Genomic DNA, 23,524 nt, shown 5'->3' on the forward strand with positions numbered 1-23,524 from the left:
CACGGGGCTGGCTGAGGTGGCTCTGACTCTGTCTGGGGAGTTGCTGTGCTGCAAACTGCTCTCAGCAATTGCATCTTGCTGCCTTTGTTTCTAAGGCAGCTGCATTCCAGGCACGGGGGAAGACCCGTGTGAAAACAGGGCTGTGTCAATTGCTGTGGGATTATTGTTATAGATTGTGGGTGACACTGTGGTGGGGATTTACTAAAGGGCACCTGTGAGGAGGAGAAAGCTGATGAAGTTTTCTATGGGCAGCTGGAAGTAGCCTCATGGTCAAAGGTCCTGGTTCTCCTGGAGAACTTCAATCATCCTGATATTTATTGGAGAGACAGCACAGCCCTGCACAGACTGGAAGTCCAGGAAGTTCCTGCAGGTCATTGAAAACAACTTTTTGATACAAGTGGTGGAGGAGCCAAGGAGGAGAAGTGTGTTTCTGTTTTGTACTGCCAAACCAGGAGGGACTGGTTGAAGATGGGAAGGTTGGGGAAAGCCTTGCCTGTAGTGACCCTTGTTATGGTGAAACTCAGGATCTTGTGTGGGAAGCAAAGCAGTAGCAGGGCTAGAACCCTGATTTTCCAGAGAGCCAGTTCAAGCTTTCCAAAGACCTACTTAGAGGAATCCCATGGAATAGGGCTCTAGAAGGGAAGGAGGCCCAAAAAAGCTGGTCAATATTCAAGCATCCAGACTCAAGACCAGTGTATCCCCATGATCCAGAAATCAAGCAAAGAGGACAGGAGACCTGCATGGAAGAGCAGTGAGGTTCTAGCAATTCTCAAATGGAAGAAAGACATTTATGGGATGTTGAAAAAGGGACAGGCACGTGAGAGATCTACAGGAACATCTTTGGGGTATGCAGGGATGCAACAAGGAAGGGTGCAGTCCACTTGGAATTGAGTCTGGCAAGGGATATCAAGAACAACAAGAAGGGCTTCTCCAAGTACATAAGCAGCAAAAGGAAGATTAGGGAAAATGTGGGGCTGCTGCTGAATCCAGTAGGTGTCCTGGGCACAGAGAAGGTGAAATTACTCAACATCTTATTTGCCTCAGGCTTTACTGCTGAGAGCAGCCCTCAGGAATCCCAGACATTGGAAGTAAGAGATGAAGGATGGAGAAAGGAAAGCTTCCCCTTGGTCACAGAAAGTTGAGAGAGATCAGCCAGGCAGACTTAACACCCATAAATCCTTGGTGGGATGCACCCACAGGTGCTGAGGGAGCTGGCCGGGGTTGTTGCTTAGCCATTCTTGATCATCTTTTAAAAACCCTGGAGAATGAGAGAGGTGCCCAATAATTGGAGAAAAGCCAGTGTTAAGTCCAGCCTTCAGAAAGGGCCAGAAGGAAGATCTGGGAAACTCCCAGCCAGCCAGCCTTCATCCCTGGAAATGTGATAGAACAGCTCATTCTGAAGATCATCACCAAGCACCTGAAAGTAAAGAAGGTTATTGGGAGTGGTCAGCATGGATTCACCAAGAAGAAATCCTGCTTGACCAATCTGATGCCCTCTATGATGGCATGGCAGGAGGGGTTGATGAGAAGAGAGCAGTGGGTGGTGTCTACCTTGACTTCAGCAAGGTTTTTGACACTGTGTCCTGTAACATCCCCATGGACAAGCTCAGGAAATGTGAGTTGGATGAATGGACACTGAGGTGGATCAAAAACTGGCTCAATGGCTGAGCTCAGAGGGTCGTGAGCAGAGCAGAATGCAGCTGGAGGCCTGTAGTCAGTGGCATTCCCCAGGGATCAGTATTTGGTCCAGTCTTATCCAACTTCTTCTGAGGTTTGGTGCAGCAGAGGCTTGGATGAAGAATGCCAATCCAGGGATTGGGATTCAGGCATGGGGAGTGACCGTGCATGTTTGTTGGCACCAGCCCCAGTGCAGCCTCTCCATCAAGGCTGATATGTGACACGGGTGTGTCCCACGTGGCTTCAAAACTCTAATAAATATATTTCCTCCCCAATCTTCAAGCTGTTGGGTGTTCCTGGCTCTTGGGAGGTGCTTTAAATCTGACTGCCAGAGCTGTGGGCTGCTGAGAGCAGAAGCTGCCTGCACGATGCTGAGCTCAGGTCTTCCTCCCGTTCTGCTGGTGCTCTCAGTGCTGGAGCTGAGCTGGTCCCTGAGTGATGAAGAAAAGAAGATCATCTTGGATGAGCATAATAAATATCGCTCCCAGGTCTCTCCTCCTGCCAAGGCTATGATGAAGATGGTGAGTGGCTTTTATTACAGAGGAATATTGGGGTGTTTTTGTGGTCCAAGGCTCAATCTTAATGCGAGGAGGGATCGGGGTGTTCCTTAGGGGAGGCAGAGCAATTCTCATGTAGGGTTACAAGCAGGTGTTAATGGAGGGGTTCCCTAAACTGCCTCTAAAGAGAAGAGTTTCCTTTACCTTTGGAGTTGTCTTTGATCATGTTCTAGAAGTTCCTAAGTGTGCTGTGAGTCCCCAGATGCTGTTCCATGAGAGTGATGCAGCTGTCACTCACATGAGTGCCTGCTGGAGCTCCCTGTGATGGCAGGAAGGGCAGGTGAGACCCTGCCATGGGCAGGTGCCATGACCTGGAGACTTTGTCATGGTCATTACCAAGAGGTGTTGGGGGAATCTTGCTGTGTGGGACATCACACAGTGCTCTGTATCTGCATCAACCTCAAACGTGTCGGCCAAGTCTGTCAATTATTTGGGCCCATCATGCTCCTACTCCTCCCCATGCTTTGTGCAGGGCTGCCTTGGATGTGAGGGATCCCCTGTTTTGCTTGAGGAGATCAAGTCAGGTCCCACATCATATGTGGCTGCAGCAGGAACAAAACTGAGCTCTAGAGATGGTGCTTTTTGTCTGGCTCAGCCTCTTGATTTCATTAGAACTTGGCTATGAAGTTTTATCTTGCACCACATGTGATTTTTCCTCACTGTTTGCAAATCATGGGGAGGAGGAGGACAACTGTTTATCTGGAAAGTTGGAGCCCTTTCCTTCTCGGGTCACAGTGTGTGTGGAGGACACTTCCCTGCCTGGCCCAGAAGTTGCCCAGAATGAGTAAAGCCTTTGTGGGCTGGTAAATGGGAGTTTAACAACCAAACAATGCCAAAAATTCAGGGAGAGGAGACCTAACCAATGACTGCAGAATCAAAGGGGACAGAGCCAGAACCCTCAGCACTGTGATGGTTTCTCCACACTGAGTTGAGGATGCTCCATGATGGTGTTAGATGAGCTCCAGGAGAGGTTGTGAGAGTTGAGCTGGTGCCCTGACCTTCTCCTGTTTGACCCATAAACCAAGGCTTGTGCTGGGACTGACCACGGAGCTCCCCTCTCCTGAGGACCATGTTGGGTAGGGGTTTGAATTTTCCTCATGAATGGGGAAACTGCAGCCAGACAGTGCAGGGGTCCTTGGTGAGTGCCTTGTTCCTGTTGGAGAGCCCAGTGTCCCTCTCTGTGTGCTGACACCAAGCTCCTTTCAGACCTGGGACAAGGAGCTGGAGGTTGATGTTCAAGAGCATGCAGAGAAGTGCAGCTGGACCCAGAATGGGGGCCCAGGCAGGTTAAACCTCTTTGCTACAGCTTCAACCCTGGATGTGGAACTGGCCATTGAAGAATGGAACGGGGAGAGGAAATTCTACAACTTGACAACATCCACCTGTGTCCCCGGGCAGACGTGTGACAACTACACCCAGGTAGCAGCTGCTGGGGTGGAGGGGCTGTTGGGACAGGAGCTGTACCACTGCCCCAGCTCATCCCAAAATCTTTGCAAAAGGACAGGGAACCAGGTGGGATTCACCATGATAGAGGCAGATCTGGGCATGGTGTCAGTCATGAATGGCCTTTTGGAGAAGACCTTTTTTTGAAAGAAGCTCTGCAGCCCTTTTTTTGGCTGCTCAGCAGTGCCAGCTCAGTGCCTGCTTGTCTTGGGTAGAAGGATGAGGTCTGAGTGTTCCTTCTCAGCTTGGGGGGGAGCAAGGAGGAGAAGCAATGGTGGTGGTAAGTGGATGGATGGATGGATGGATGGATGGATGGATGGATGGATGGATGGATGGATGGATGGATGGTTCCAAGACCAAAGCAGAGGTGGTGATGCTCTGCCTGGGTGGACTATATGGTAGGAAAGCTGTGGCACTGGAATATATGACCTTGGGAAGTTGGTTCAGACGGGGGCAAGGGAGAAGATCCTGAATGCCAAAGCAACATGGGGATGGGGATCTGGGACACATGCTGCAAGATGAGGAAGATACTGGATCAGCCTTTAAGGCCAGGGGTGAGACTGCCTTCACCCAGTCCCCTCACCTTCAACCCTGGTCTTTGCCTTAGGTGGTCTGGGCAGAAACAACTCGCATTGGCTGTGGGAGCAGTTTTTGTAAGAAGATCCATGGAATCGGAACAGAGAACGCACATCTGCTTGTTTGCAGCTATTATCCTCCATAAGTTCCAGGCCCCAATATCCATCCCCTGCTCTGTTCTGAGGAAGGTAACTCTGCTCCATGAAGTTAGCTGCCTTGGGGTCATGCTGGTGATTAAATGGCCCTGACAGGCCGTGGCAGGAGACCAAGACCTGTTTTCTACATTAATCCCAAGTTTTGCTTTGGCTGGGATATGCCAGCTGAATCAGCCCCCTCTCTGGGATGGGTGTTTTCCCTTTCCTCACGCCTTCTTTATCTTGGCATTTTCTGCTTCCAGGAGTAATATAAAGGACAAAAAGCCCTACCAGGAAGGACCCTCATGTAAAATGTGTCCCAGGGGCAGAGTCTGTGTGAACAACCTGTGTGGTGAGTGAGCGGAGCCACGTGTGGCCATGGAGGGACTGTTGGGACTGAGACCCCGGGCTGGGTCTGAGCTCTGAACCCTCGTGGAGCTGTCAGGAAGCCCTTGAACTGCAGCTCCAGGGCTGGACCATGAGACATCAGGAGCAATTGCTGCTCCTAACAGAGGTCAACTGGCTCAAGATGAGGAGGATTGGACAAGGGCCTTGTACCCCTTTAGGCAGTGGTTTTTGCCCCTTGTGGGGCAGGAGGTTGTGAGGGACATGAGATGTCTCCAGGTTGGGAGCCCCAGAGTGGGGGATGGCCCAGAGTGACCTGAGAGGGGTTGGCTGCTGTTTCAGCCCCTTGTTGGTTTCTGCTGGTCCTGCTCAGTGCAGGGGATCCACTGAGGTCAGCTGAGCCAGCCCTAGCCCATGGCACTTTTCATCTCTGCATCTCTTTCATTCACCCTAACAGCCCTGCCAAAATTCACAGCCACAGCCAAACCAGAACGCACAGCATCAGAGGCCAACATAACCACAGCCAAGCCACCATCAAAAACTCACTTCCAACCACAATCGCAGCCAAGCCACCACCCACAGCCACACTGTCAAACACAGCCAAGCCCAAACCCCCAATATTCTCACCCATCACAAGAGCCAAACCAAAACCTGCCACCACTCTCCCAACAACAACCTCAGCCAGGCCAAAACCCACAACACCAAAACTCATCACAGCTCTGGCTAAGCCAAAACCCACCACAACTCTGGCTAAGCCAGTATCTGCTGCTGCAACACCAGCATGTGCCACAACAGCAAAGACACGACTGAAAACTGCCACAACCACACAGCCAGAGCACAAAGACCTGATCCTGTTGAGACAACCAGGCTCAGTCTTTCCTTTGAGCTCATGTTAGACCCATGTCCAGAGGTTGAGGCAGGCAATGGAGAGCCTCTTAGCTTAGAGGATCTTCTACTCTAACTTCATCTTTTCTTCTTTTCCTTCCATATCTGCCCTGGATACAGAAGAACTGGAGACAAACTCAGACCAGACAAGTGTGGATCCACCCAAAGGAGGAGCCCCCAGTACCTGCTTGGGCCTTTCGCTCTTCCTCCTCCCCAGTGCCATCCTGCTGGGCCTTCTGCTCTGAAGGGTCTTCCTCAGCTGTCCCTGCACCCCTCACCAAGGCTTTTGTCAGCGCTGGTTGTCCACAGCCCTGGTAGGCTCAGGAGACTCCTTGGACAATTCACATGCTCCCTCCTTACGCTGCCTCCTCTGCTGCAGCCCCAGCGAGCCAAGGGCAGCCAACAGTGCTGGGGAACTTTGTTCCCTTCCTGAGGAGACCTGAGGGCAGGAGGGTGTTTGCCATAATGCTGGTGACCTTGGATGCTTCTCCTTTTTCCCGGCTTCTGTTCCATTTCCAGGCTGGAAGTGTTGAGCTCTCCCACCCATCTGCCCGTGTGGCCGGCAGGCCCCGCCACAGCCTGACCCTGGGGACAGCAGGGTGACCTGGGGACAGTGAGACATGGTGGTTGGCTTTGGTGTTTGTAGATGAGACATGGCGGTTGGCTTTGGAGTTTGCCAGGAGGAGTTTCCCATAGAAATGCTCTTTTCCCTACAAATGTGTTTCTTTCAGTTTTGGACATATTTTATCTCTTTCCTACCTTGTCCAAATAGAGTGGGTATTTGAGGATTTCGGTTTCCTCCTGGTTCTGGTGGAGCTCTGGCCAGTACTGCCCAGCTGTTCCCCCCTCTCCACATCATATTCACACCTCTCCTCCTCACAGTCTGCAGCCGTTAAGGCCTCCCTCTCTCCTCCTCCCTCTCTATTGCTGGCACATGTCCCATTCCTCAGTCACTCCAATGCCACAGATTTATTTTATGTGTGTGCCTGCACCTGTGTGCACGCACAGAAGAGAAACCTTCAGAGCTGAGAGAAGCCATGAGTTCATTTATGTAGCTTTTCCCTGCATGGCTTAATTCTTTGCATAATTTCAGTGTATCTGAATTTAAATACAGATCCTGCTTGATGTGTAACTTGTGTGTGTGTGGTCAGGGAGAGCAAATCCCTGCATGTGTTGGTAAGATCTGAGCTCCAGAGATACAGGTGATGCTGTTACAGATCACTGGTGGCTCTGCTGCCTGGCAGCACCAGCTGTCCTGCAGGAGCCCAGCTGTCTGCAGACTGTTCTGAGGTCCCTGGCCAGTCCAGCCCAGCCAGGAGGTGACCAGCAGATGGCACTGGGAGAGGCACCGCTGAGAACTGGGCAGCTCAGCCCTGCCCACAGTTCAGAGCTTTATTTCATTGCCAGCTTCCGATGTAGTTAAGAATCAGATTTAAAATAGCCTCGTGCCCAGGTGCCGTGGCTGCTGCACGCTCTGGGGGCAGGCTGAGCTCCTGCTGCCGAGCTGCCTTTGGGGGAGAAATCCCTCCCTGCCTTATGGACAGATGAAAAAAATGCAGCCCCAGAGGCTGCTCCTCAGCCGTGTGAGGGGAGAGGGCTCGGAGCTGGGAGAGCATTTCAGGTCCTCATCTGCTTTTGCATCTGCGTGAAGGACAGTGAGGCATTCCCTAATTCCCATTAGTGTTTCTGGGCATTCCCTAGAAACACTACCAAGAGCAGAAAAACATTTCTCCTCCCAGCGAGATCAGGGCACTCGGGCAAACCCTGATTTTTTGCAGCGCTGGATCCCCCACCCTGCTGAGAGCCATCGAGGCACAGCGGTGCTGCTGATTATCAGCCACCAACAGAATTCCAGGATTGAAATGTTTTATCACTGGTGTGGGGCTGTGAACCTTGTGAAAACTCTTGGGTTTTGTTTTCCTGAAGGTTTTGACTTGTGGCTGTTGTGCAAGGACCTATTTATAGAGATCCTTGCAGCAGAAAACTCCAACCCAGAAGGAAATCCGCTTTCCTCTTGCCCTGCTCCCCGGGACAGCGGGGCTGAGCCTGCCCACACAGTCATTTGCATTTGGGGGTATGCTGCTGGCAGTTCCATCCAGCTTCCAAATATTCCCTCAGAGTGTTTGGGTTGAAAATGCTCTCATTCCACGATGTCCTGTGTGGGTCTGGGGAGGACCCACCTTTCTTGATCTTGCTTCCTGGTTGCTTTTTGCTAAAAGGTTTTGCCCTTCAAGGCCATTGAAACCATCTGCAAAACTAAAACAGGAGGGCAGTTCTTCTGGTGGTAAGGAATCTATTTTGGCCAAATCTACCACGCCCCAGTCTGCAGCACGGCTTCCAGAGTAGCTCCTGTCTTCAGCTGCCAGAGGGGAGTGGTGCTCACACCTTCTGCATTGTCAGGGTGGGAAACCCACAATGGCAAAACTGGGATGACCAAGGGGAGGTTTTGATACCTTGGCCAAAGAACTGCAAGTGAGCCCTGGTCATTTTCCTCATCTTGAGCTCCAGTTTCACAGATCCTTGGAAAGGCTGCAGGAAGCTGGGACCTCCCTAGAGAGTCTGGTGTTCCTAGTGACCTGCTGAGGTGGAATTGGGTGGGAATGGGGCTGTTCCTGCAGCAGTTGAGGCATTGTGGTGACAGACACAATCAGATGAGTCACAGAGAGGGTGTCTAACCGTGGCCTCCCTCACCTCAGCTCTCCTGGGCACTCACTGTACTGGTTTGGACAATACCCCACTCTCACCCTGCCCAGCTCAGAGGGATTCCCAGTCAACAGTTGCATCCCAGCATTTTTAAATAATAGAATGGATGAATGAATAGTGTGGAAGACAATAAACTCCTCCAGAGCTCATAAATCCGGGCGAGTAGGGAGAAAAGAGATCCTGTTACTCCCACACCCGTGCAGGAGCCTTGTAGACACCGGCCAGCCCTGCTGGAGACCCTCGAGACGTGAGTCAGTAGAAGCCCAGGCTTGGTCACTTGTGTGCTGCAGCATGGGGCCTCTCTGGAGCCAGCAGAGCCTGTCAGGTGTCGGTGTGTGGCTCCTGTCCCCGTGCAGTGGCTGCTGCTCCCCGGGGTGTGGGGATGGGGCTGTTCCTTGAGAGAGCAGAAGGAAAGCTGCATTCCACACACACTTACCTAATGCCGGCTGGACACGAGTGTCAGCTCCAGGGTGGGGCTTGGACCTTGCACTGCTAATCTTGATGCTTTAGACATTGGCTCCAGAAGGAGCCGTCAGAGCAGGTTGGGAGTTGAGAAATGGCCCTGCACCCCTTTGGCAGCCGCCCTGCACTTGCCAAAGGCATCAGCTCTTACTCACGTTTCCCCATGAGCCACATGCCCTGGTGATGACTCCTCCAGGGCTGTTTGCTCTTCCCCACAAGCTCTGTGCATCCCATTTTCCTTCATCGTTGCTGCCACACTATCTCCTGCAGGGCTCAGCCAGGGTGCTGTAGTGCCAGGGGCTATGGGCAACTTGGCCCTGCATCTCCACATCGCCTTTGGAGAGACCAGCGCCTGTACTGGTCTAGTGGAAGGTGTCCCTGCTCATGGCAGAGGGGTTGGAATGAGATGAGCTCTCAGGTTCTTCCCAACCCAAACCATTCCATGGCTCTAAAATTCTCAGCACTGCCTTGTTCCATGTAAGCCAGGCCACGGTGAGCTGGCCAGCAGGAGCTGCAGCCCATGTTGATGTTTGCTAGATGTTTCTTCAGGTCTCCAGAGATCCAACAGCAAATGTGTTGAGGTGTCTCCATCAAGAAACAGATTTACCTTAGCAATACGTGGGAATCTCTAGTTTGACCATCTGAGTTGAAGACCTAGTGAGATCTTGGCCTCAGACCCCACTTGCAGGAATTGTTGGACAATTGAGGGCATGGCTGACCCCAGAGTTAGTGAAGGACAAGGTAATACACAGAGTTAAGAGATCTGGGGGGCAGTAGGAGAGCTGTTGTGGTGAGAGAAGTGATCCGTGTGGTCCAAAACCAAAGGAAAACCGACAAAGCATTGCCTGGGGAGAGGGGAGGGGAGGGGGGAGGCAAAGCCGGCAGCGTGTGATTAACTTGGCTCCGCTCTCCAGAGCTGCCCACCCGCTGATCCTCTCTAACAGGCTGTGATCCCAGCGGAGCTCCTGGAGCCGGGCCGGGCGGTTGCACAATCGCAGATGGGGAGCCGAGGCTGGAGCAGCCCGGGGGGCTCGGCCAGACCGGCTCCGGCGCGGGGGCTGCAGGACACGGATGTTGAGCCCTCCAGGTGTCTGCGGGAGGGAGCACAGCCTGTCCCCGCAGAGCCATGGTTTGGTTATCGCAGCCAGCCCTGAGGGCAGCCACAGATTCCCAACTCTCCTGTTTAGGGCAATTTCAACTCTGTACCCTGTTCTTCCTCTTCTGTTCCCCCTTCTCCTGATGGTTCAGGGAAGAGGCATCAACCCTCTGCTTGCCCCTGATCCCAGCAGGCTGGGCAGCCCAGGGGCTGTTCCTCAGCTGCCAAATGCTGTCCCCCCAACACAGACACGGGGCTGGCCGAGGTGGCTCTGACTCTGTCTGGGGAGTTGCTGTGCTGCAAACTGCTCTCAGCAATTGCATCTTGCTGCCTTTGTTTCTAAGGCAGCTGCATTCCAGGCACGGGGGAAGACCCGTGTGAAAACAGGGCTGTGTTAATTGCTGTGGGATTATTGTTATAGATTAGAAGAAATGGAACAGGAGGTGGAAGAGAGGACCCGTAACTGAGGGTTCAGGGGATGGCTGAGGTTTGGAGCAGCACAGGCTTGGATGAAGAATGCCAGTCCAGGGATTGGGATTCAGGCACAGGGTCTGTCCCAGGGAGAGGACCCTGCATGTTTGTTGGCACTGCTGCCTCTCCATCAAGGCCGATATGTGAGATGGGTGTGTTCTGCATGGCTCCAAAACTCTAATAAATATATTTCCTCCCCAATCTTCAAGCTGTTGGGTGTTCCTTGCTTTTGGGAGGTGCTTTAAATCTGACTGCCAGAGCCGTGGGCTGCTGAGAGCAGAAGCTGCCTGCACGATGCTGAGCTCAGGTCTTCCTCCCGTTCTGCTGGTGCTCTCAGTGCTGGAGCTGAGCTGGTCCCTGAGTGATGAAGAAAAGAAGATCATCTTGGATGAGCATAATAAATATCGCTCCCAGGTCTCTCCTCCTGCCAAGGCTATGATGAAGATGGTGAGTGGCTTTTATTACAGAGGAATATTGGGGTGTTTTTGTGGTCCAAGGCTCAATCTTAATGCGAGGAGGGATCGGGGTGTTCCTTAGGGGAGGCAGAGCAATTCTCATGTAGGGTTACAAGCAGGTGTTAATGGAGGGGTTCCCTAAACTGCCTCTAAAGAGAAGAGTTTCCTTTACCTTTGGAGTTGTCTTTGATCATGTTCTAGAAGTTCCTAAGTGTGATGTGAGTCCCCAGATGCTGTTCCATGAGAGTGATGCAGCTGTCACTCACATGAGTGCCTGCTGGAGCTCCCTGTGATGGCAGGAAGGGCAGGTGAGACCCTGCCATGGGCAGGTGCCATGACCTGGAGACTTTGTCATGGTCATTACCAAGAGGTGTTGGGGGAATCTTGCTGTGTGGGACACCACACAGTGCTCTGTATTTGCCTTTGCAGGTGAAGGTACTTTTATGTGTTGGAGGGAATGTCAGCTTGTCAGTCAAGGTGTTTTAGTTATTTGGGCTCATCACACTCCTAATCCTCGCCATGACTTGGTGTCTTGGAGATGTGGGATCCCCTATTTTGCTTGGGGAAATCAAGTCAATCAAACCTACTACAGGTCATCAGTGGAACCTGTAGTAGGACCAAAAACAAGCTTGGTGCTGCTGCTGCTGCTTTCTGTCTTGTTCAGACTCTTGATTTGATTAGAATTTGGCTATGAAGTTTTATCTTGCACCACATGTGATTTTTCCTCACTGTTTGCAAACCACACAGAGAAGGATAATTGTTTATCATGGAGAGTTGGAGTCCTTTCCTCTTTGGGTCACAGTGTGCTTGGAGGACACCTCCCTGCCTGGCCCGGAAGTTGCCCAGAATGACTAAAACCTTTTTGGGTTGGTAAATGAGAGCTTAACAATCAGAAGAAGCAAAAAGTTAAACTCAGGGAGAGAAGGCCTGACCAGTGACTGCAGAATCAAAGGGGACAGAGCCAGAACCCTCAGCACCATGATCCCATCAAACCCACCAGGCACAGCAAACTCAGAGTATCAGGGCTTTGGAGCCAAAGGCTTAGAGAAAGCCTGAGGGAAATGATCTCTCAGGGTCCTTAAGTCAATTCCAAACCTGTGGGGGCTGCTCCTAGCTGAATCTTTGATTGCAGCCCCTGTGCTTTGAGATGCTCCTTCTGCAGCTTCTGCTCCTGCTTGAACACACAGGACCTGCTCGTTGTCTGGGGACAAAGGCTTTTTCAATTTGTAGCCCAGCAAATGTTTAGCTCACAGCAGCCCTGACGATTCCTCAGTAGAGGTTTTCCATGAGAACACCGTCCTCGTCTCCCTCCTGGGACCTTTGTTTGGGCTGAGTTTGCCTCTGGGTTCACCTGCTGCCGTGGCACTGTGCCTGGCTGAGGTCACTCCATGCTTCCTTTTGGGACATGGGGCTGGTTGCTCTGGAAATATTTAGTTGAAGGAGGGGAATCTGTATCCTAAAGCCACTTTATTAATGAGGCAAATCTGCAGGTGTGAGTCCCCCGTTTATGGAGCCCAGCTCTGTGTCAGAGGGAGAGGGGTGTGTGCTCCCCAAATTGGGTCTCCAGATCTCTGTCAGCGTGGCTTGGGGCCATGGTGGGAGGTGAACCAACACCCTGTGTCCCATCCAGGTGCCTTCAGGCCTGTCCTCATCCCCTCGACACCCCAATGGTGACATGCCCTCCTGTCTGGCACCTTTTGGATGCAGCCCTGGTTCTGTCCAGGAAGGTGTTCCCTCAGGACCCCTGTTTGCAGGGCTGCCTTCCAGAGCCAAGCCGCTCTCTCCATCAAGGATGGTCCAAACAGCTGCAGTGCAGGATTCCCAGATGCATGCCTGTGAGAAAAGCTCTCCACCTTTTCCTCCTCCTCGTTCTCCTCCTGCACATCCCTGTGGCCGGGGGCTCAGCTGGTGGCGGGGCCGCTGCCGCTCCAGAGGGGGCTCCTGGCCAGCAGCCAGGCAGCCACGTCTCGGTTCCAGGCAAACAGATGATGCTTCCCAGGAGCCTGTGCTCCCAGGCTTTGTTCAGCTGCCAGGAGAGATGTGTCCCATTCCCCTCCTATCCCCACCCTGGGCGAGGAGGGATGGCCCCAGACCCCTCTGGCGTGACCCACAGTGGGTTTCCTTCTTCCTCCATGACTTCATGGTTTCTCCATGCTGAGTTGAGGATGCTCCATGATGGTGTTAGATGAGCTCCAGGAGAGGTTGTGAGAGTTGAGCTGGTGCCCTGACCTTCTCCTGTTTGACCCATAAGCCAAAGTTCAGTTTGTGCTAGGACTGACCATGGAGCTCCCCTCTTCTGAGGACCGTGTTGGGTAGGGGTTTGAATTTTCCTCATGAATGGGGAAACTGCAGCCAGACAGTGCAGGGGTCCTTGGTGAGTGCCTTGTTCCTGTTGGAGAGCCCAGTGTCCCTCTCTGTGTGCTGACACCAAGCTCCTTTTAGACCTGGGACAAGGAGCTGGAGGCCCTTGCTCAATCCTATGCAGAGAAGTGCATCTGGGACCACAACAAGGAGAGGGGCCGACGGGGAGAAAACCTCTTTGCCATGGCCCCAACCCTGGAACTAGAATTTGCCGTGGAAGATTGGAACGGGGAGGAGAAATTCTACAACTTGACAACATCCACGTGTGTCCCCGGGCAGATGTGTGGCCACTACACCCAGGTACCAGCTGCTGGGGTGGAGGGGTGGCTGCTCAGCAGAGCTGGGTGCCAGATTTTCTCAGACAGAGAGATGAAGTCTGAGTGTTTCTTTGCAGCTTGGGTAGGAGCAGAGATGGTGGTGGATGCCAAAGCAACATGGGGATGTGGGAACTGTGGCATACTCTGTGGGATGAGGATGTCTTTGGAGCAGCCTTTAAGGCCAGGGGACAAGTTGCCTTCACCCAATCTCTTCACCTCCACCCTGGATTTTTGCCTTAGGTGGTCTGGTCAAGCACACATCAGATTGGCTGCGGGGCACATTTTTGTGAGAAGATTGATGGAATCGAAACAGAGAACATGCACCTGCTTGTTTGCAACTATTATCCCCCGTAAGTCCCAGGCCCTGCATGGATTGGTGCATCTCAGTGGGGTTTCTGTGCTGGAAATACCCTGGCTTCAGCCCTTATGTCACAGTAGGGTTTGTCCTTGGTCAGAAATAGAAGTTCCAAATAATGCTTCTGTTATCTTGGGTTGGTCCCAGACTAAGGAAGGGTTGTCTGGAGATCCTGGCCTGTGATTGTGACTGCTGAGTGCTGGTTCAGCTCCTGGAACACAGCCAGGGAGGGACCTTCCCTGAGAGCTGCTCAAGGCTGAGGTGGCAGTAACTGAGGGTACAAACACCTCCCTGCCCTGGGCCTTGTTCTTCCCTGTCAGCAGCAGCTGTCACCTGGGGTGGAGAAGCCATTTTGAGCAGCAGGAAGGGTTGGACGTGGGAGCAGAGCTGGGTACCTCCTTCCCAGCACTGGGACCAGCCTTGGCACTGCTTGCTTGGAGCTGCTGAGAGCACCAAGAGCGGCCAGTGGCTGCAGACCTTCCTGGGGTCTGGAGCAGAAGTGAGACAAGTATTCCCTGTCCCAATATCCATCCCCTGCTCTGTTCTGAGGGGGGTGAGGGATCTGCTCCATGGAGTTGTCTGCCCTGGCTTTAGCTGCCTTGGGGTCATGCTGGTGATTAAATGGCCCTGACAGGCCGTGGCAGGAGACCAAGACCTGTTTTCTACATTAATCCCAGGTTTTGCCTTGGCTGGGATATGCCAGCTGAATCAGCCCCCTCTCTGGGATGGGTGTTTCCCCTTTCCTCACGCCTTCTTTATCTTGGCATTTTCTGCTTCCAGGGGTAACATGAAAGGCAAAAAGCCCTACATGGAAGGACCCTCGTGTGAAATGTGCCCCGTGGACACAGTCTGTGTGAACAACCTGTGTGGTGAGTGAGCAGAGCCACAGAGCCCCTGGAGAGGCTGTTGGGACTGAGACCCCGGGCTGGGTCTGAGCTCTGAACCCTCGTGGAGCTGTCAGGAAGCCCTTGAACTGCAGCTCCAGGGCTGGACCATGAGACAGGACAACTGTCTTAACATAAGGAGGAGCCTGTACCCCTTTAGGCAGCGGTTTTTGCCCCTTGTGGGGCAGGAGGTTGTGAGGGACATGAGATGTCTCCAGGTTGGGAGCCCCAGAGTGGGGGATGGCCCAGAGTGACCTGAGAGGGGTTGGCTGCTGTTTCAGCCCCTTGTTGGTTTCTGCTGGTCCTGCTCAGTGCAGGGGATCCACTGAGGTCAGCTGAGCCAGCCCTAACCCACAGCACTTTTCATCTCTCACCAGAACTCGTTGTAGAAGAGACCACTCCGGCCTCTGTGACAACAAAGGCAAGGCCATCCACCCCAGCCACAGCCAAACCAGAGCCCACAGCCACAGCCAAACCAGAGCCCACAGCCACAGCCAAACCAGAGCCCACAGCCCAACCTGAAACCACAGCCAAACCAGAGCCCACAGCCAAACCAGAGCCCACAGCCCGACCTGAAACCACAGCCAAACCAGAGCCCACAGCCACAGCCAAACCAGAACCCATATCACCAGTTCACACCACAGCTGAACCAGAACCCACACCAGTGTCTACCACAGCCAAACCAGCACCAAGACCAGTACACACTACAGCAAAACCTGAACCCACACCAGCGTCTACCACAGCCAAATCTGAACCCACAAAACCAGTGTCTACCACAGCCAAGCCAAAACCTACAAGCACACTTCCAACCACAACCACAGCCAAGCCACCACCCACAGCCACGCTCCCAACCACAGCCAAGCCCAAAGCCCCAGCACAGGCATCCTTCAGCACAGCCAAGCCAAAATCTGCCAGCACGCTCCCAACAACCCCAGCCAGGCCAAAACCCACAACGCCAGCAGCCACCACAGCCATGGCCAAGCCAAAATCCACCATGCCAGCAGCCACCAGCACTGCAGCCAAGCCAAAGCCCACCACAACTATGGCCAAGCCAATACCCACCACCCCAAAACCCACCCTAACAACCACCGCCACTAAGCCAACAACCAGCACTACCCTCAAGACAACGCCCACCCCCCTGAAACCCAACACAACAAACACCACCAGCAAACCAACAGCCTCCACACCAGACCCCACCACCACCACCACCACCAAACCAAACCCCACCACCACCACCACCAAACCAAACCCCACCACACCAAAACCCATCACCACCACCCCCAAACCAAACCCCACCACAACCACCACCACCACCACCAAACCAAACCCTACTACAACCACCACCAAACCAACACCCACCACACCAAACCCCACCACAACCACCTCTACAGCCAAGCCAAAGCCAACCACAACTATGGCCAAGCCAACACCCACCACACCAAAATCCACCCCAACTGTAGCTAAGCCAAAACTTGCTACAGCCACAGCCAAACCAACACCCACCACACCAACATCTACCACCACTACAGCCAAGCCAACACCTCCTGCTACAACACTGGCACCTGCCACAACAGCAAAGACACAGCTGAAAACTGACACAGCCACAAAGCCAGAACCAGAAAGACCTGATCCTACTGAGGCAACCGGGATCACTCTTTCCTTTGAGCCCACCTTAGACCCAGATTATAAAGTATCTCCAGAGGCAGACACTGGAGAGCCTCTTAGCTCCTTCACTACAGAGGATCCAGCCTTATTAGAAAGCATGGGCACAGCCTTCAGCCCCAGATCAGTCCCAGAAATAAAGAAAAGTGTCAAAGAGCATGGGAAAGAGAAATCAGCCTTTCCCAGTCCATCTCCATCCCTCAGCCAAGCTGTTCCAGAGATGAAGCTAGGTTTCAATAGAGCTGAGCTCATAACCCCCTCCAAGTCAGTGGTCCTCAGCCCTGAAGAGCCCACGTTCTTGCACTTAACATCATCCTCCAAAGACAAAAAAGGGCCGAGCCCCCATTTCCAGACCTCCCTCTCAGGTAAGGCAACCGTGGAGTTTGTCCTGGCATGGACACTTGGACATTCAGGGATCCCCAAGCAGCATGGAGAGGGCTTGGGAGGAGCAGTGTCAGACTGGTCCTTTGGATCCTCCTCTTGTATGTGGCACCAAGCCTTTTCCTCACTCTTTGCTCTAACCCTGAGGGGCTGGTTGGATGTCTCATCTCTGAAGCATGGTCCCGTTCACAGCCTGCTCCCACTAACGCACAGCTTCCCTGGACCAGAGCTCTGCTGCCTCACGGAGCCTCGGGGCACGTCATGGCACACCTGCATGAGTGGGAGCTTCTCTTCTGCCAGATCTTCCCCTCTAACTCCACATTTTCCTCTCTTCTTCCAGCAGGTGCCCTGGACACAGAAGAACTGGAGACAAACTCAGACCAGACAAGTGTGGATCCACCCAAAGGAGGAGCCCCCAGTACCTGCTTGGGCCTTTCGCTCTTCCTCCTCCCCAGTGCCATCCTGCTGGGCCTTCTGCTCTGAAGGGTCTTCCTCAGCTTCCCTGCACCCCTCACCAAGGCTTTTGTCAGCGCTGGTTGTCCACAGCCCTGGTAGGCTCAGGAGACTCCTTGGACAATTCACACGCTCCCTCCTTACGCTGCCTCCTCTGCTGCAGCCCCGGCGAGCCAAGGGCAGCCAACAGTGCTGGGGAACTTTGTTCCCTTCCTGAGGAGACCTGAGGGCAGGAGGGTGTTTGCCATAATGCTGGTGACCTTGGATGCTTCTCCTTTTTCCTGGCTTCTGTTCCATTTCCAGGCTGGAAGTGTTGAGCTCTCCCACCCACCTGCCCGTGTGGCCGGCAGGCCCCGCCACAGCCTGACCCTGGGGACAGCAGGGTGACCTGGGGACAGTGAGACATGGTGGTTGGCTTTGGTGTTTGTAGATGAGACATGGTGGTTGGCTTTGGAGTTTGTAGATGAGACATGGTGGTTGGCTTTGGTGTTTTTTTCCAGCAGAAATTCTCTTTTCCTTCCCAATGTGTCCATCTCAATTTTGGACAAGTTTTACCTCTTTCCCTTCTTGTCCAAATAGTGGCTGTTTTGAGGATTTCAGTTTCCTCCTGGTTCTGGTGGAGCTCTGGCCAGTACTGCCCAGCTGTTCCCCCCTCTCCTCCTCACACTCTGCAGCCCTTGCCTCCTCCCAAGCCACAGATTTATTTTACGCATGTGCCTGCACCTGTGCACGCACAGAAGAGAAACCTTCAGAGCTGTGAGAGGCCACCAGCTCCTCCATGTAGCTTTTCCCTGCATGGCTTCGTTCTTTGCATAATTTTAGTGTATTTGAATTTAGATACAGATTCCTCTTGACATGTAATCTGTGTGTGTGTGGTCAAGGAGGACAAGTCCCCACATGCATTGGTACAATCTGAGCTCCAGAGATACAAGTGACCTTGTTAGAGGTTTTTGGTGGCTCCTGGGACCACTGGCATTGTCTGGGCCACCGTGTTTTGTTACCCCACGTCTCTCCTCCCTTCACCTGAGGATTCCCAGTCAGGTGTGTTAAATATGTGACAAGCTTTGCAGACAGGTGGAAGGAAGATAACAGGGAGATACAGCCCCTTCTCTGGTCATTGCACCCTTTCATTTCTACAGAGGAGGTGGAGGATGACCTGAAGGCCATTATTCATTTCCTCCACTACTGCTCTGTCCTGTGCATCCCCAGAGCATGCACTGAATAAATCCTGTTGTGAAAGTCTGTTCACTCTCTCTCTGGGGGATCTGGACACCTGGGAGCTACTTATTATACCTGTAAAATGCCCTTAATTATGTGCTTACATAGAGTTGCTAAAAGACAACATGACTTCTGTGGGTCCTGAAGGGGTTTTTTGGCTTTCCAAAAGCATCCATGTGCTGCTTTTTGTAAGGGTGTAACTTAATGTTTTTAAACCTGTGTAAAAGCAGCAGGAGGCCATGGGGATTGCAGATGACGCAGGGAATTTTTCTTGAGCATCCAGCTGAGTGTAAAGTAAAAATGTGTCCCCACCAGGAATTCTTGGACAAGGAAAGCAAGGGAAAAAGAGCTAAGAGCAAAAAAAAAAAAAAAAAAAAAAAAAAAAAGAAATAAAAACTGTGGCTGGAGCACATCTGGTTCTCTGCTTTAGGAAGCCCAGCACAAGCCTCTCACACAATTTCATCTCTGCGGCACAGAAAAAAGTTAAATACAAGTGTACGTCCCCAGATTCTGGTTTTTTGCAGCACTATCGCCTCAGAACATCCTTCTGGGAGCAGCATAGGGGAAAAGGGCCTCGAGAGGCAGAATCAGGACTGGAGTGATTCTGGTATCTGACTTTGCCTTTTGCTTTTCCCCATCCTCCTGCCCCTGCTTTTCCCAGCAAAGCGGCCCTGCAGCTCCTCATTCCCCTTCTCCCGAGCCCCTGCTGCAGGAGCCCGGCAGCACCAGCTGTCCTGCAGGAGCCCAGCTGTCTGCAGACTGTTCTGAGGTCCCTGGCCAGTCCAGCCCAGCCAGGAGGTGACCAGCAGATGGCACTGGGAGAGGCACCGCTGAGAACTGGGCAGCTCAGCCCTGCCCACAGTTCAGAGCTTTATTTCATTGCCAGCTTCCGATGTAGTTAAGAATCAGATTTAAAATAGCCTCGTGCCCAGGTGCCGTGGCTGCTGCACGCTCTGGGGGCAGGCTGAGCTCCTGCTGCCGAGCTGCCTTTGGGGGAGAAATCCCTCCCTGCCTTATGGACAGATGAAAAAATACAGCCCCAGAGGCTGCTCCTCAGCCGTGTGAGGGGAGAGGGCTCGGAGCTGGGAGAGCATTTCAGGTCCTCATCTGCTTTTGCACCTGCATGAAGGACAGTGAAGCATTCCTTAAAAATTCCCTAGAAACACTACCAAGAGCAGAAAAACATTTCTCCTCCCAGCGAGATCAGGGCACTCGGGCAAACCCTGATTTTTTGCAGCGCTGGATTCCCCACCCTGGTGAGAGCCATCGAGGCACAGCGGTGCTGCTGATTATCAGCCACCAACAGAATTCCAGGATTGAAGTGTTTTATCACTGGTGTGGGGCTGTGAACCTTGTGAAAACTCTTGGGTTTTGTTTTCCTGAAGGTTTTGACTTGTGGCTGTTGTGCAAGGACCTATTTATAGAGATCCTTGCAGCAGAAAACTCCAACCCAGAAGGAAATCCGCTTTCCTCTTGCCCTGCTCCCCGGGACAGCGGGGCTGAGCCTGCCCACACAGCCATTTGGGGGGCTTGGCTTAATCCTGACTTTGGGGCTTTAGGCAAGGGCAGGGTTTGGTTTGGTGCACAGGGGAGTGCACACAAACATTCAAGGCAGACTTTTGCAGCATTTCCACTCCGTTTTGGGGGTTGGCATCAAGGGGACTCTGGCACTGGGGTGACCCTGGCAAAGATTCTGCCAGGTTCTTACAGCCTCGTGGCCCTGTCTGCTGAGAGGAGGAGAAGGCATTATCCATCAGCTGTGCTGACTTGGGTCAAATGGTGGGATTTGGGGTGTTTATGAGGCCTGGCTTCTTTATGAACCTCACCTGCTGGGTTCCCTCCATCCCTGGGCCTGTTCCCAGCGGGGACAGGGAGGTGTTTGCTGCTGGTTGAGTGAGAGAAGGTTCCTTTGCTTCAGCTCCTGAATCTCCTGTGAATGCAGTGGGTCAGAAAGGTTGGGGTGAGCACCTACACCCTGCTGGGTATTTGCATTTGGGGGTATGCTGCTGGCAGTTCCATCCAGCTTCCAAGTATTCCCTCAGTTTGGGCTGAAAGTGTTCTTGTCCCACAGTGTCTTGAGGGGGTCTGGGGAGGACCCACCTTTCTTATTCTTGCTTCCTGGCTGCTTTTTGCTAAAAGGTGCTGCCTATTCCTCCCTGCCATTGTGGTCAGGGATGATGTGGCTGCCCCAGTGCCGTGTGCTGTGGATCCTGGCCGGTGAGTCAGGTGGGTGTCCCACATATCCATGGGTGGAAGCTCAGCCAGGTTGGTCACCCTCCTCCTGGGCAAAGCTGCCCTTTCCTTTGTGCCAGGATGCATTGGAGCAATTAAACATTACCTGGGCTGGTTTCTTAGCCCTTGGTGGGATTTATTTGGGTTAGTGGACCCTGTGTTCTCCTCTTGCTGGTATGCACATTATAAACATGTTCATAGCAAGGACTGTCCAAGGCAGAGGGAAGCCCCACCTGCAGCCCTTGAGCTGACTGAGGGTGAGGAAGCAGGTCGGGCTTTGTGTAGGAGTTGTGCAGAAAATTTGTGTCAGGAAAGCACCTGCTGACAGCCAACACACATGGTCTAAGCTGCTTGGCCAAATCAGTCTGCCCCACATCCTCATCCTGTGGCTTCCCTTTCACACCCAGGATTTTGGTCAGTCAGGAACAGTGACTACCCCTCAAGAGGTCCCAGTTCACCAGCCAAGCTCACTCCAGGGCAATAAAAAGACTCTGTTTTTAAAAAGTCAAATCAAGTTTATTTTCACAAGGGAATATCTCCAGCAATATTTTATTCATGGCTTCCAGCTCACACAGTTCCACTGTTTGAGATTCTCTGCGTTAGTATCAATGCCATGCAGGGGGACTGAACAGATTCCATCTGAGACACGTGGGATTAGCTCGTTTCCAGGGGACACCTCTCCAGATGAAGTGGATATGCCGCCCTGTTCCCATGCTTGTGCTGCTATTTTGGTACCTTCTGAGCAATCTGCGGGCAGGAGCCCTGCCCCTGAGCAAGCAGCTGGAGGATAATAATGCAGCTCAGAGGACCAAGCTGTAGTTTTGCACAGCAAGTCGCCAGGACTGCTGAAAAGCCAGATTTATGGAGAGAGGGCTGCATTCCTTCGCCGCTTGGAACTGCAGCATCCCCACCCACCAGCTGTGTCCCAGCCTCGCTGCAGCTACGCCCAGTCCCAGCAGAGGGGCCTGAAATGAGCTGCTTCATTCTGGGGACTCCCACGGCCCCGGCAGCCAGGTCTGGCTCTCCCTGTGCCTTTGCTCAGGGTGAAATTTGAGGCCTCCAATTTCTCTTTGCTCTCTCCCTCCCACTTCATCTGAGAAGGTGTCCTCTGCTTGCCCTCGCTCCCCGGTGTCTCGGATCTCACAGTCTCCCTGGCAGTAAGATGGTCGTGATAATGGCCTGAAATGTCCTTCCTGATGCAGCCCTGATCGTGTTACAGCTCCTCTCGTGGTCTCGATCCTACTTACTCTGGAAAACGGCAGAGGGATAGTCCCATCTGCTCCTAAGAAATAGAAGAATTAACAGTTCCCTGTCCCTTGCCAAGGGCCAGAGCTCTGAAGCGTGATGACTTCTCGAGTGTCTGTTGTCAGGTGACTGCCTGGGAGAAGCCAGGATTAGAACCTGCTCCTTTTGGCTCATGTCTCTTGCTTACCTGTCTCCACTTTAGGACAAGATTTTAGTTGGAATCATTGGTTCATCATATGTAAATACCAAAGAGCCCCAAACTTCCCTGACAAGGTTTGCATGTGAGGGAGTTCAGTTGATAAGGGATTATCAGATCAGAAAGAACCACCCTCCAACTCTGTTCCATGGGACAGGCTGGGAACTTGTCCAAAACAAAATGCACTTCTTAAGCAGGGGCCAACCAGCCAAATCTGATCAACTCCTAGGGCTCTGAGTCCACAGGCTAAGCTTGCCCCTGGGTCTGGTTCTGACCCAAACTTCAGAACTGGGCACAGCAAAATTAAATCATGAGCTCAGATCTGTCCCATTTATACAAAAGTAGCTGCTCCCCTCCAGACTTGAGGACAGACCATAAAAGATCAACACATTTAAGCACTTTACAACTTGAACCCATCTCCTGGAAAAAAAGAATAGAATTGAACATTGGGAGCTGCTGTGCAAACTCATTTCCCTCGAATCTTAAAGAGAGGTGGGTTCCCTGGAAGCAGGTGGCTCCATGCTCCAGCGCCTGAGGCATGAAGCAATTCCTGGAAGAATGCAATTCTGGATGCTGTAAGAGAAACACCCACTGAGTTGTTTAACAATGCCATGCTGCGTTTTTGGATCCTCAACAAAAGAAGCGATGCCTCAGGAGCTCCTCCTCCGCTGGTTTTGCTGCTCTTTAAGGAAGGCAATAGACTGTATAGTTATCACCTGAAATGGGATCAAATCCCTCCCACCAAACTATACAACCTACTACCTCACCTCCACAGAGCAGAACAGACGGGTCACAGGCACGGATTTGCTTTACTTGCACCACCTGTCCCCACACCTGGTGTAGAAGTGGATGTGCAGACCTGAAGACCTGACTGTCTCCTTAGGAAAGACAGTAGATTGTATAGTTAGCTCAGAGGGAGGACCGGACTCCACAACTATTCAATCTACTACCTCAGCCTCAAGGACAGCTTGGGACCGTGGCAGCCTAAGGCACTGGGATGATCCTTATCCAGGCACTGGGATGATCCTTATCCAGGCACTGGGAAGAGCCTTATTCAGGCACTGAGATGATCCTTATGCAGGTACTGGGATGATCCTTATTCAGGCACTGAGATGATCCTTATTCAGGCACTGAGATGATCCTTATTCAGGCACTGAGATGATCCTTATCCAGGCACTGGGATGATCCTTATCCAGGCACTGGGATGAGCCTTATCCAGGCATTGGCTGCTCTGCAGGTCCTGCAAAGAGGAATGCATGAAAAATCAGAATTCTTGATGGCAGGGGAGAGGAGTCATACCCAACCTTGTCCTGGAGCTCCTTCTCCTTCTTCAAACCTCCTTCAGCCCACTTGGACTATACCTTGTGCTTGGCAATTACACTGGCTGCAGATTTCATGCACCCAAGGGTGCACAAA

The 23,524-nt window shown here is 52.6% G+C and overlaps 2 protein-coding genes across 4 annotated transcripts; both read left to right on the forward strand.

Annotated features, from left to right (window-relative positions):
• The first annotated feature begins 1,062 nt into the window (after positions 1 to 1,062).
• LOC128818501 (peptidase inhibitor 16-like) lies at positions 1,063 to 4,398 on the forward strand. Its single transcript, XM_053997896.1, has 3 exons — positions 1,063 to 2,198; positions 3,441 to 3,653; positions 4,285 to 4,398. Exons 1-3 carry the CDS (start codon positions 2,046 to 2,048, stop codon positions 4,396 to 4,398), a joined length of 480 nt encoding a protein of 159 aa, XP_053853871.1. The 5' UTR covers positions 1,063 to 2,045.
• Positions 4,399 to 10,577: 6,179 nt separating this feature from the next.
• On the forward strand, positions 10,578 to 18,769 carry LOC128818663 (peptidase inhibitor 16-like). 3 transcript variants are annotated; one of them, XM_053998201.1, is made up of 5 exons: positions 10,578 to 10,796; positions 13,247 to 13,465; positions 13,723 to 13,832; positions 14,618 to 14,706; positions 17,105 to 18,769. In XM_053998201.1, exons 1-5 carry the CDS (start codon positions 10,644 to 10,646, stop codon positions 17,245 to 17,247), a joined length of 714 nt encoding a protein of 237 aa, XP_053854176.1. In that variant the 5' UTR covers positions 10,578 to 10,643; the 3' UTR covers positions 17,248 to 18,769. The 3 variants fall into 3 exon arrangements, 2 of the variants coding, with proteins under 2 accessions (XP_053854176.1, XP_053854175.1); XR_008440528.1 differs by lacking the exons at positions 10,578 to 10,796; positions 13,247 to 13,465; positions 13,723 to 13,832; positions 14,618 to 14,706 and adding an exon at positions 15,931 to 16,748 and having other exon boundaries at positions 17,105 to 17,614; positions 17,648 to 18,769; XM_053998200.1 differs by lacking the exons at positions 10,578 to 10,796; positions 13,247 to 13,465; positions 13,723 to 13,832; positions 14,618 to 14,706 and adding an exon at positions 15,931 to 16,748.
• Positions 18,770 to 23,524: the final 4,755 nt, after the last annotated feature.

The sequence above is a fragment of the Vidua macroura genome, chromosome 24, assembly GCF_024509145.1.
Source record: "Vidua macroura isolate BioBank_ID:100142 chromosome 24, ASM2450914v1, whole genome shotgun sequence".
NCBI lineage: Eukaryota > Metazoa > Chordata > Aves > Passeriformes > Viduidae > Vidua > Vidua macroura.

Excerpts from the sequence above, each read along its gene's own strand:
- LOC128818501 (XM_053997896.1), top strand. The coding sequence starts at position 2,046 with ATGCTGAGCTCAGGTCTTCCTCCCGTTCTGCTGGTGCTCTCAGTGCTG. Across the intron at positions 2,199-3,440 it reads CCAAGGCTATGATGAAGATG|ACCTGGGACAAGGAGCTGGA; the intron begins GTGAGTGGCTTT and ends AGCTCCTTTCAG. Across the intron at positions 3,654-4,284 it reads CGTGTGACAACTACACCCAG|GTGGTCTGGGCAGAAACAAC; the intron begins GTAGCAGCTGCT and ends TCTTTGCCTTAG.
- LOC128818663 (XM_053998200.1), top strand. The coding sequence starts at position 16,136 with ATGGCCAAGCCAACACCCACCACACCAAAATCCACCCCAACTGTAGCT. Across the intron at positions 16,749-17,104 it reads TTTCCAGACCTCCCTCTCAG|CAGGTGCCCTGGACACAGAA; the intron begins GTAAGGCAACCG and ends CTCTTCTTCCAG.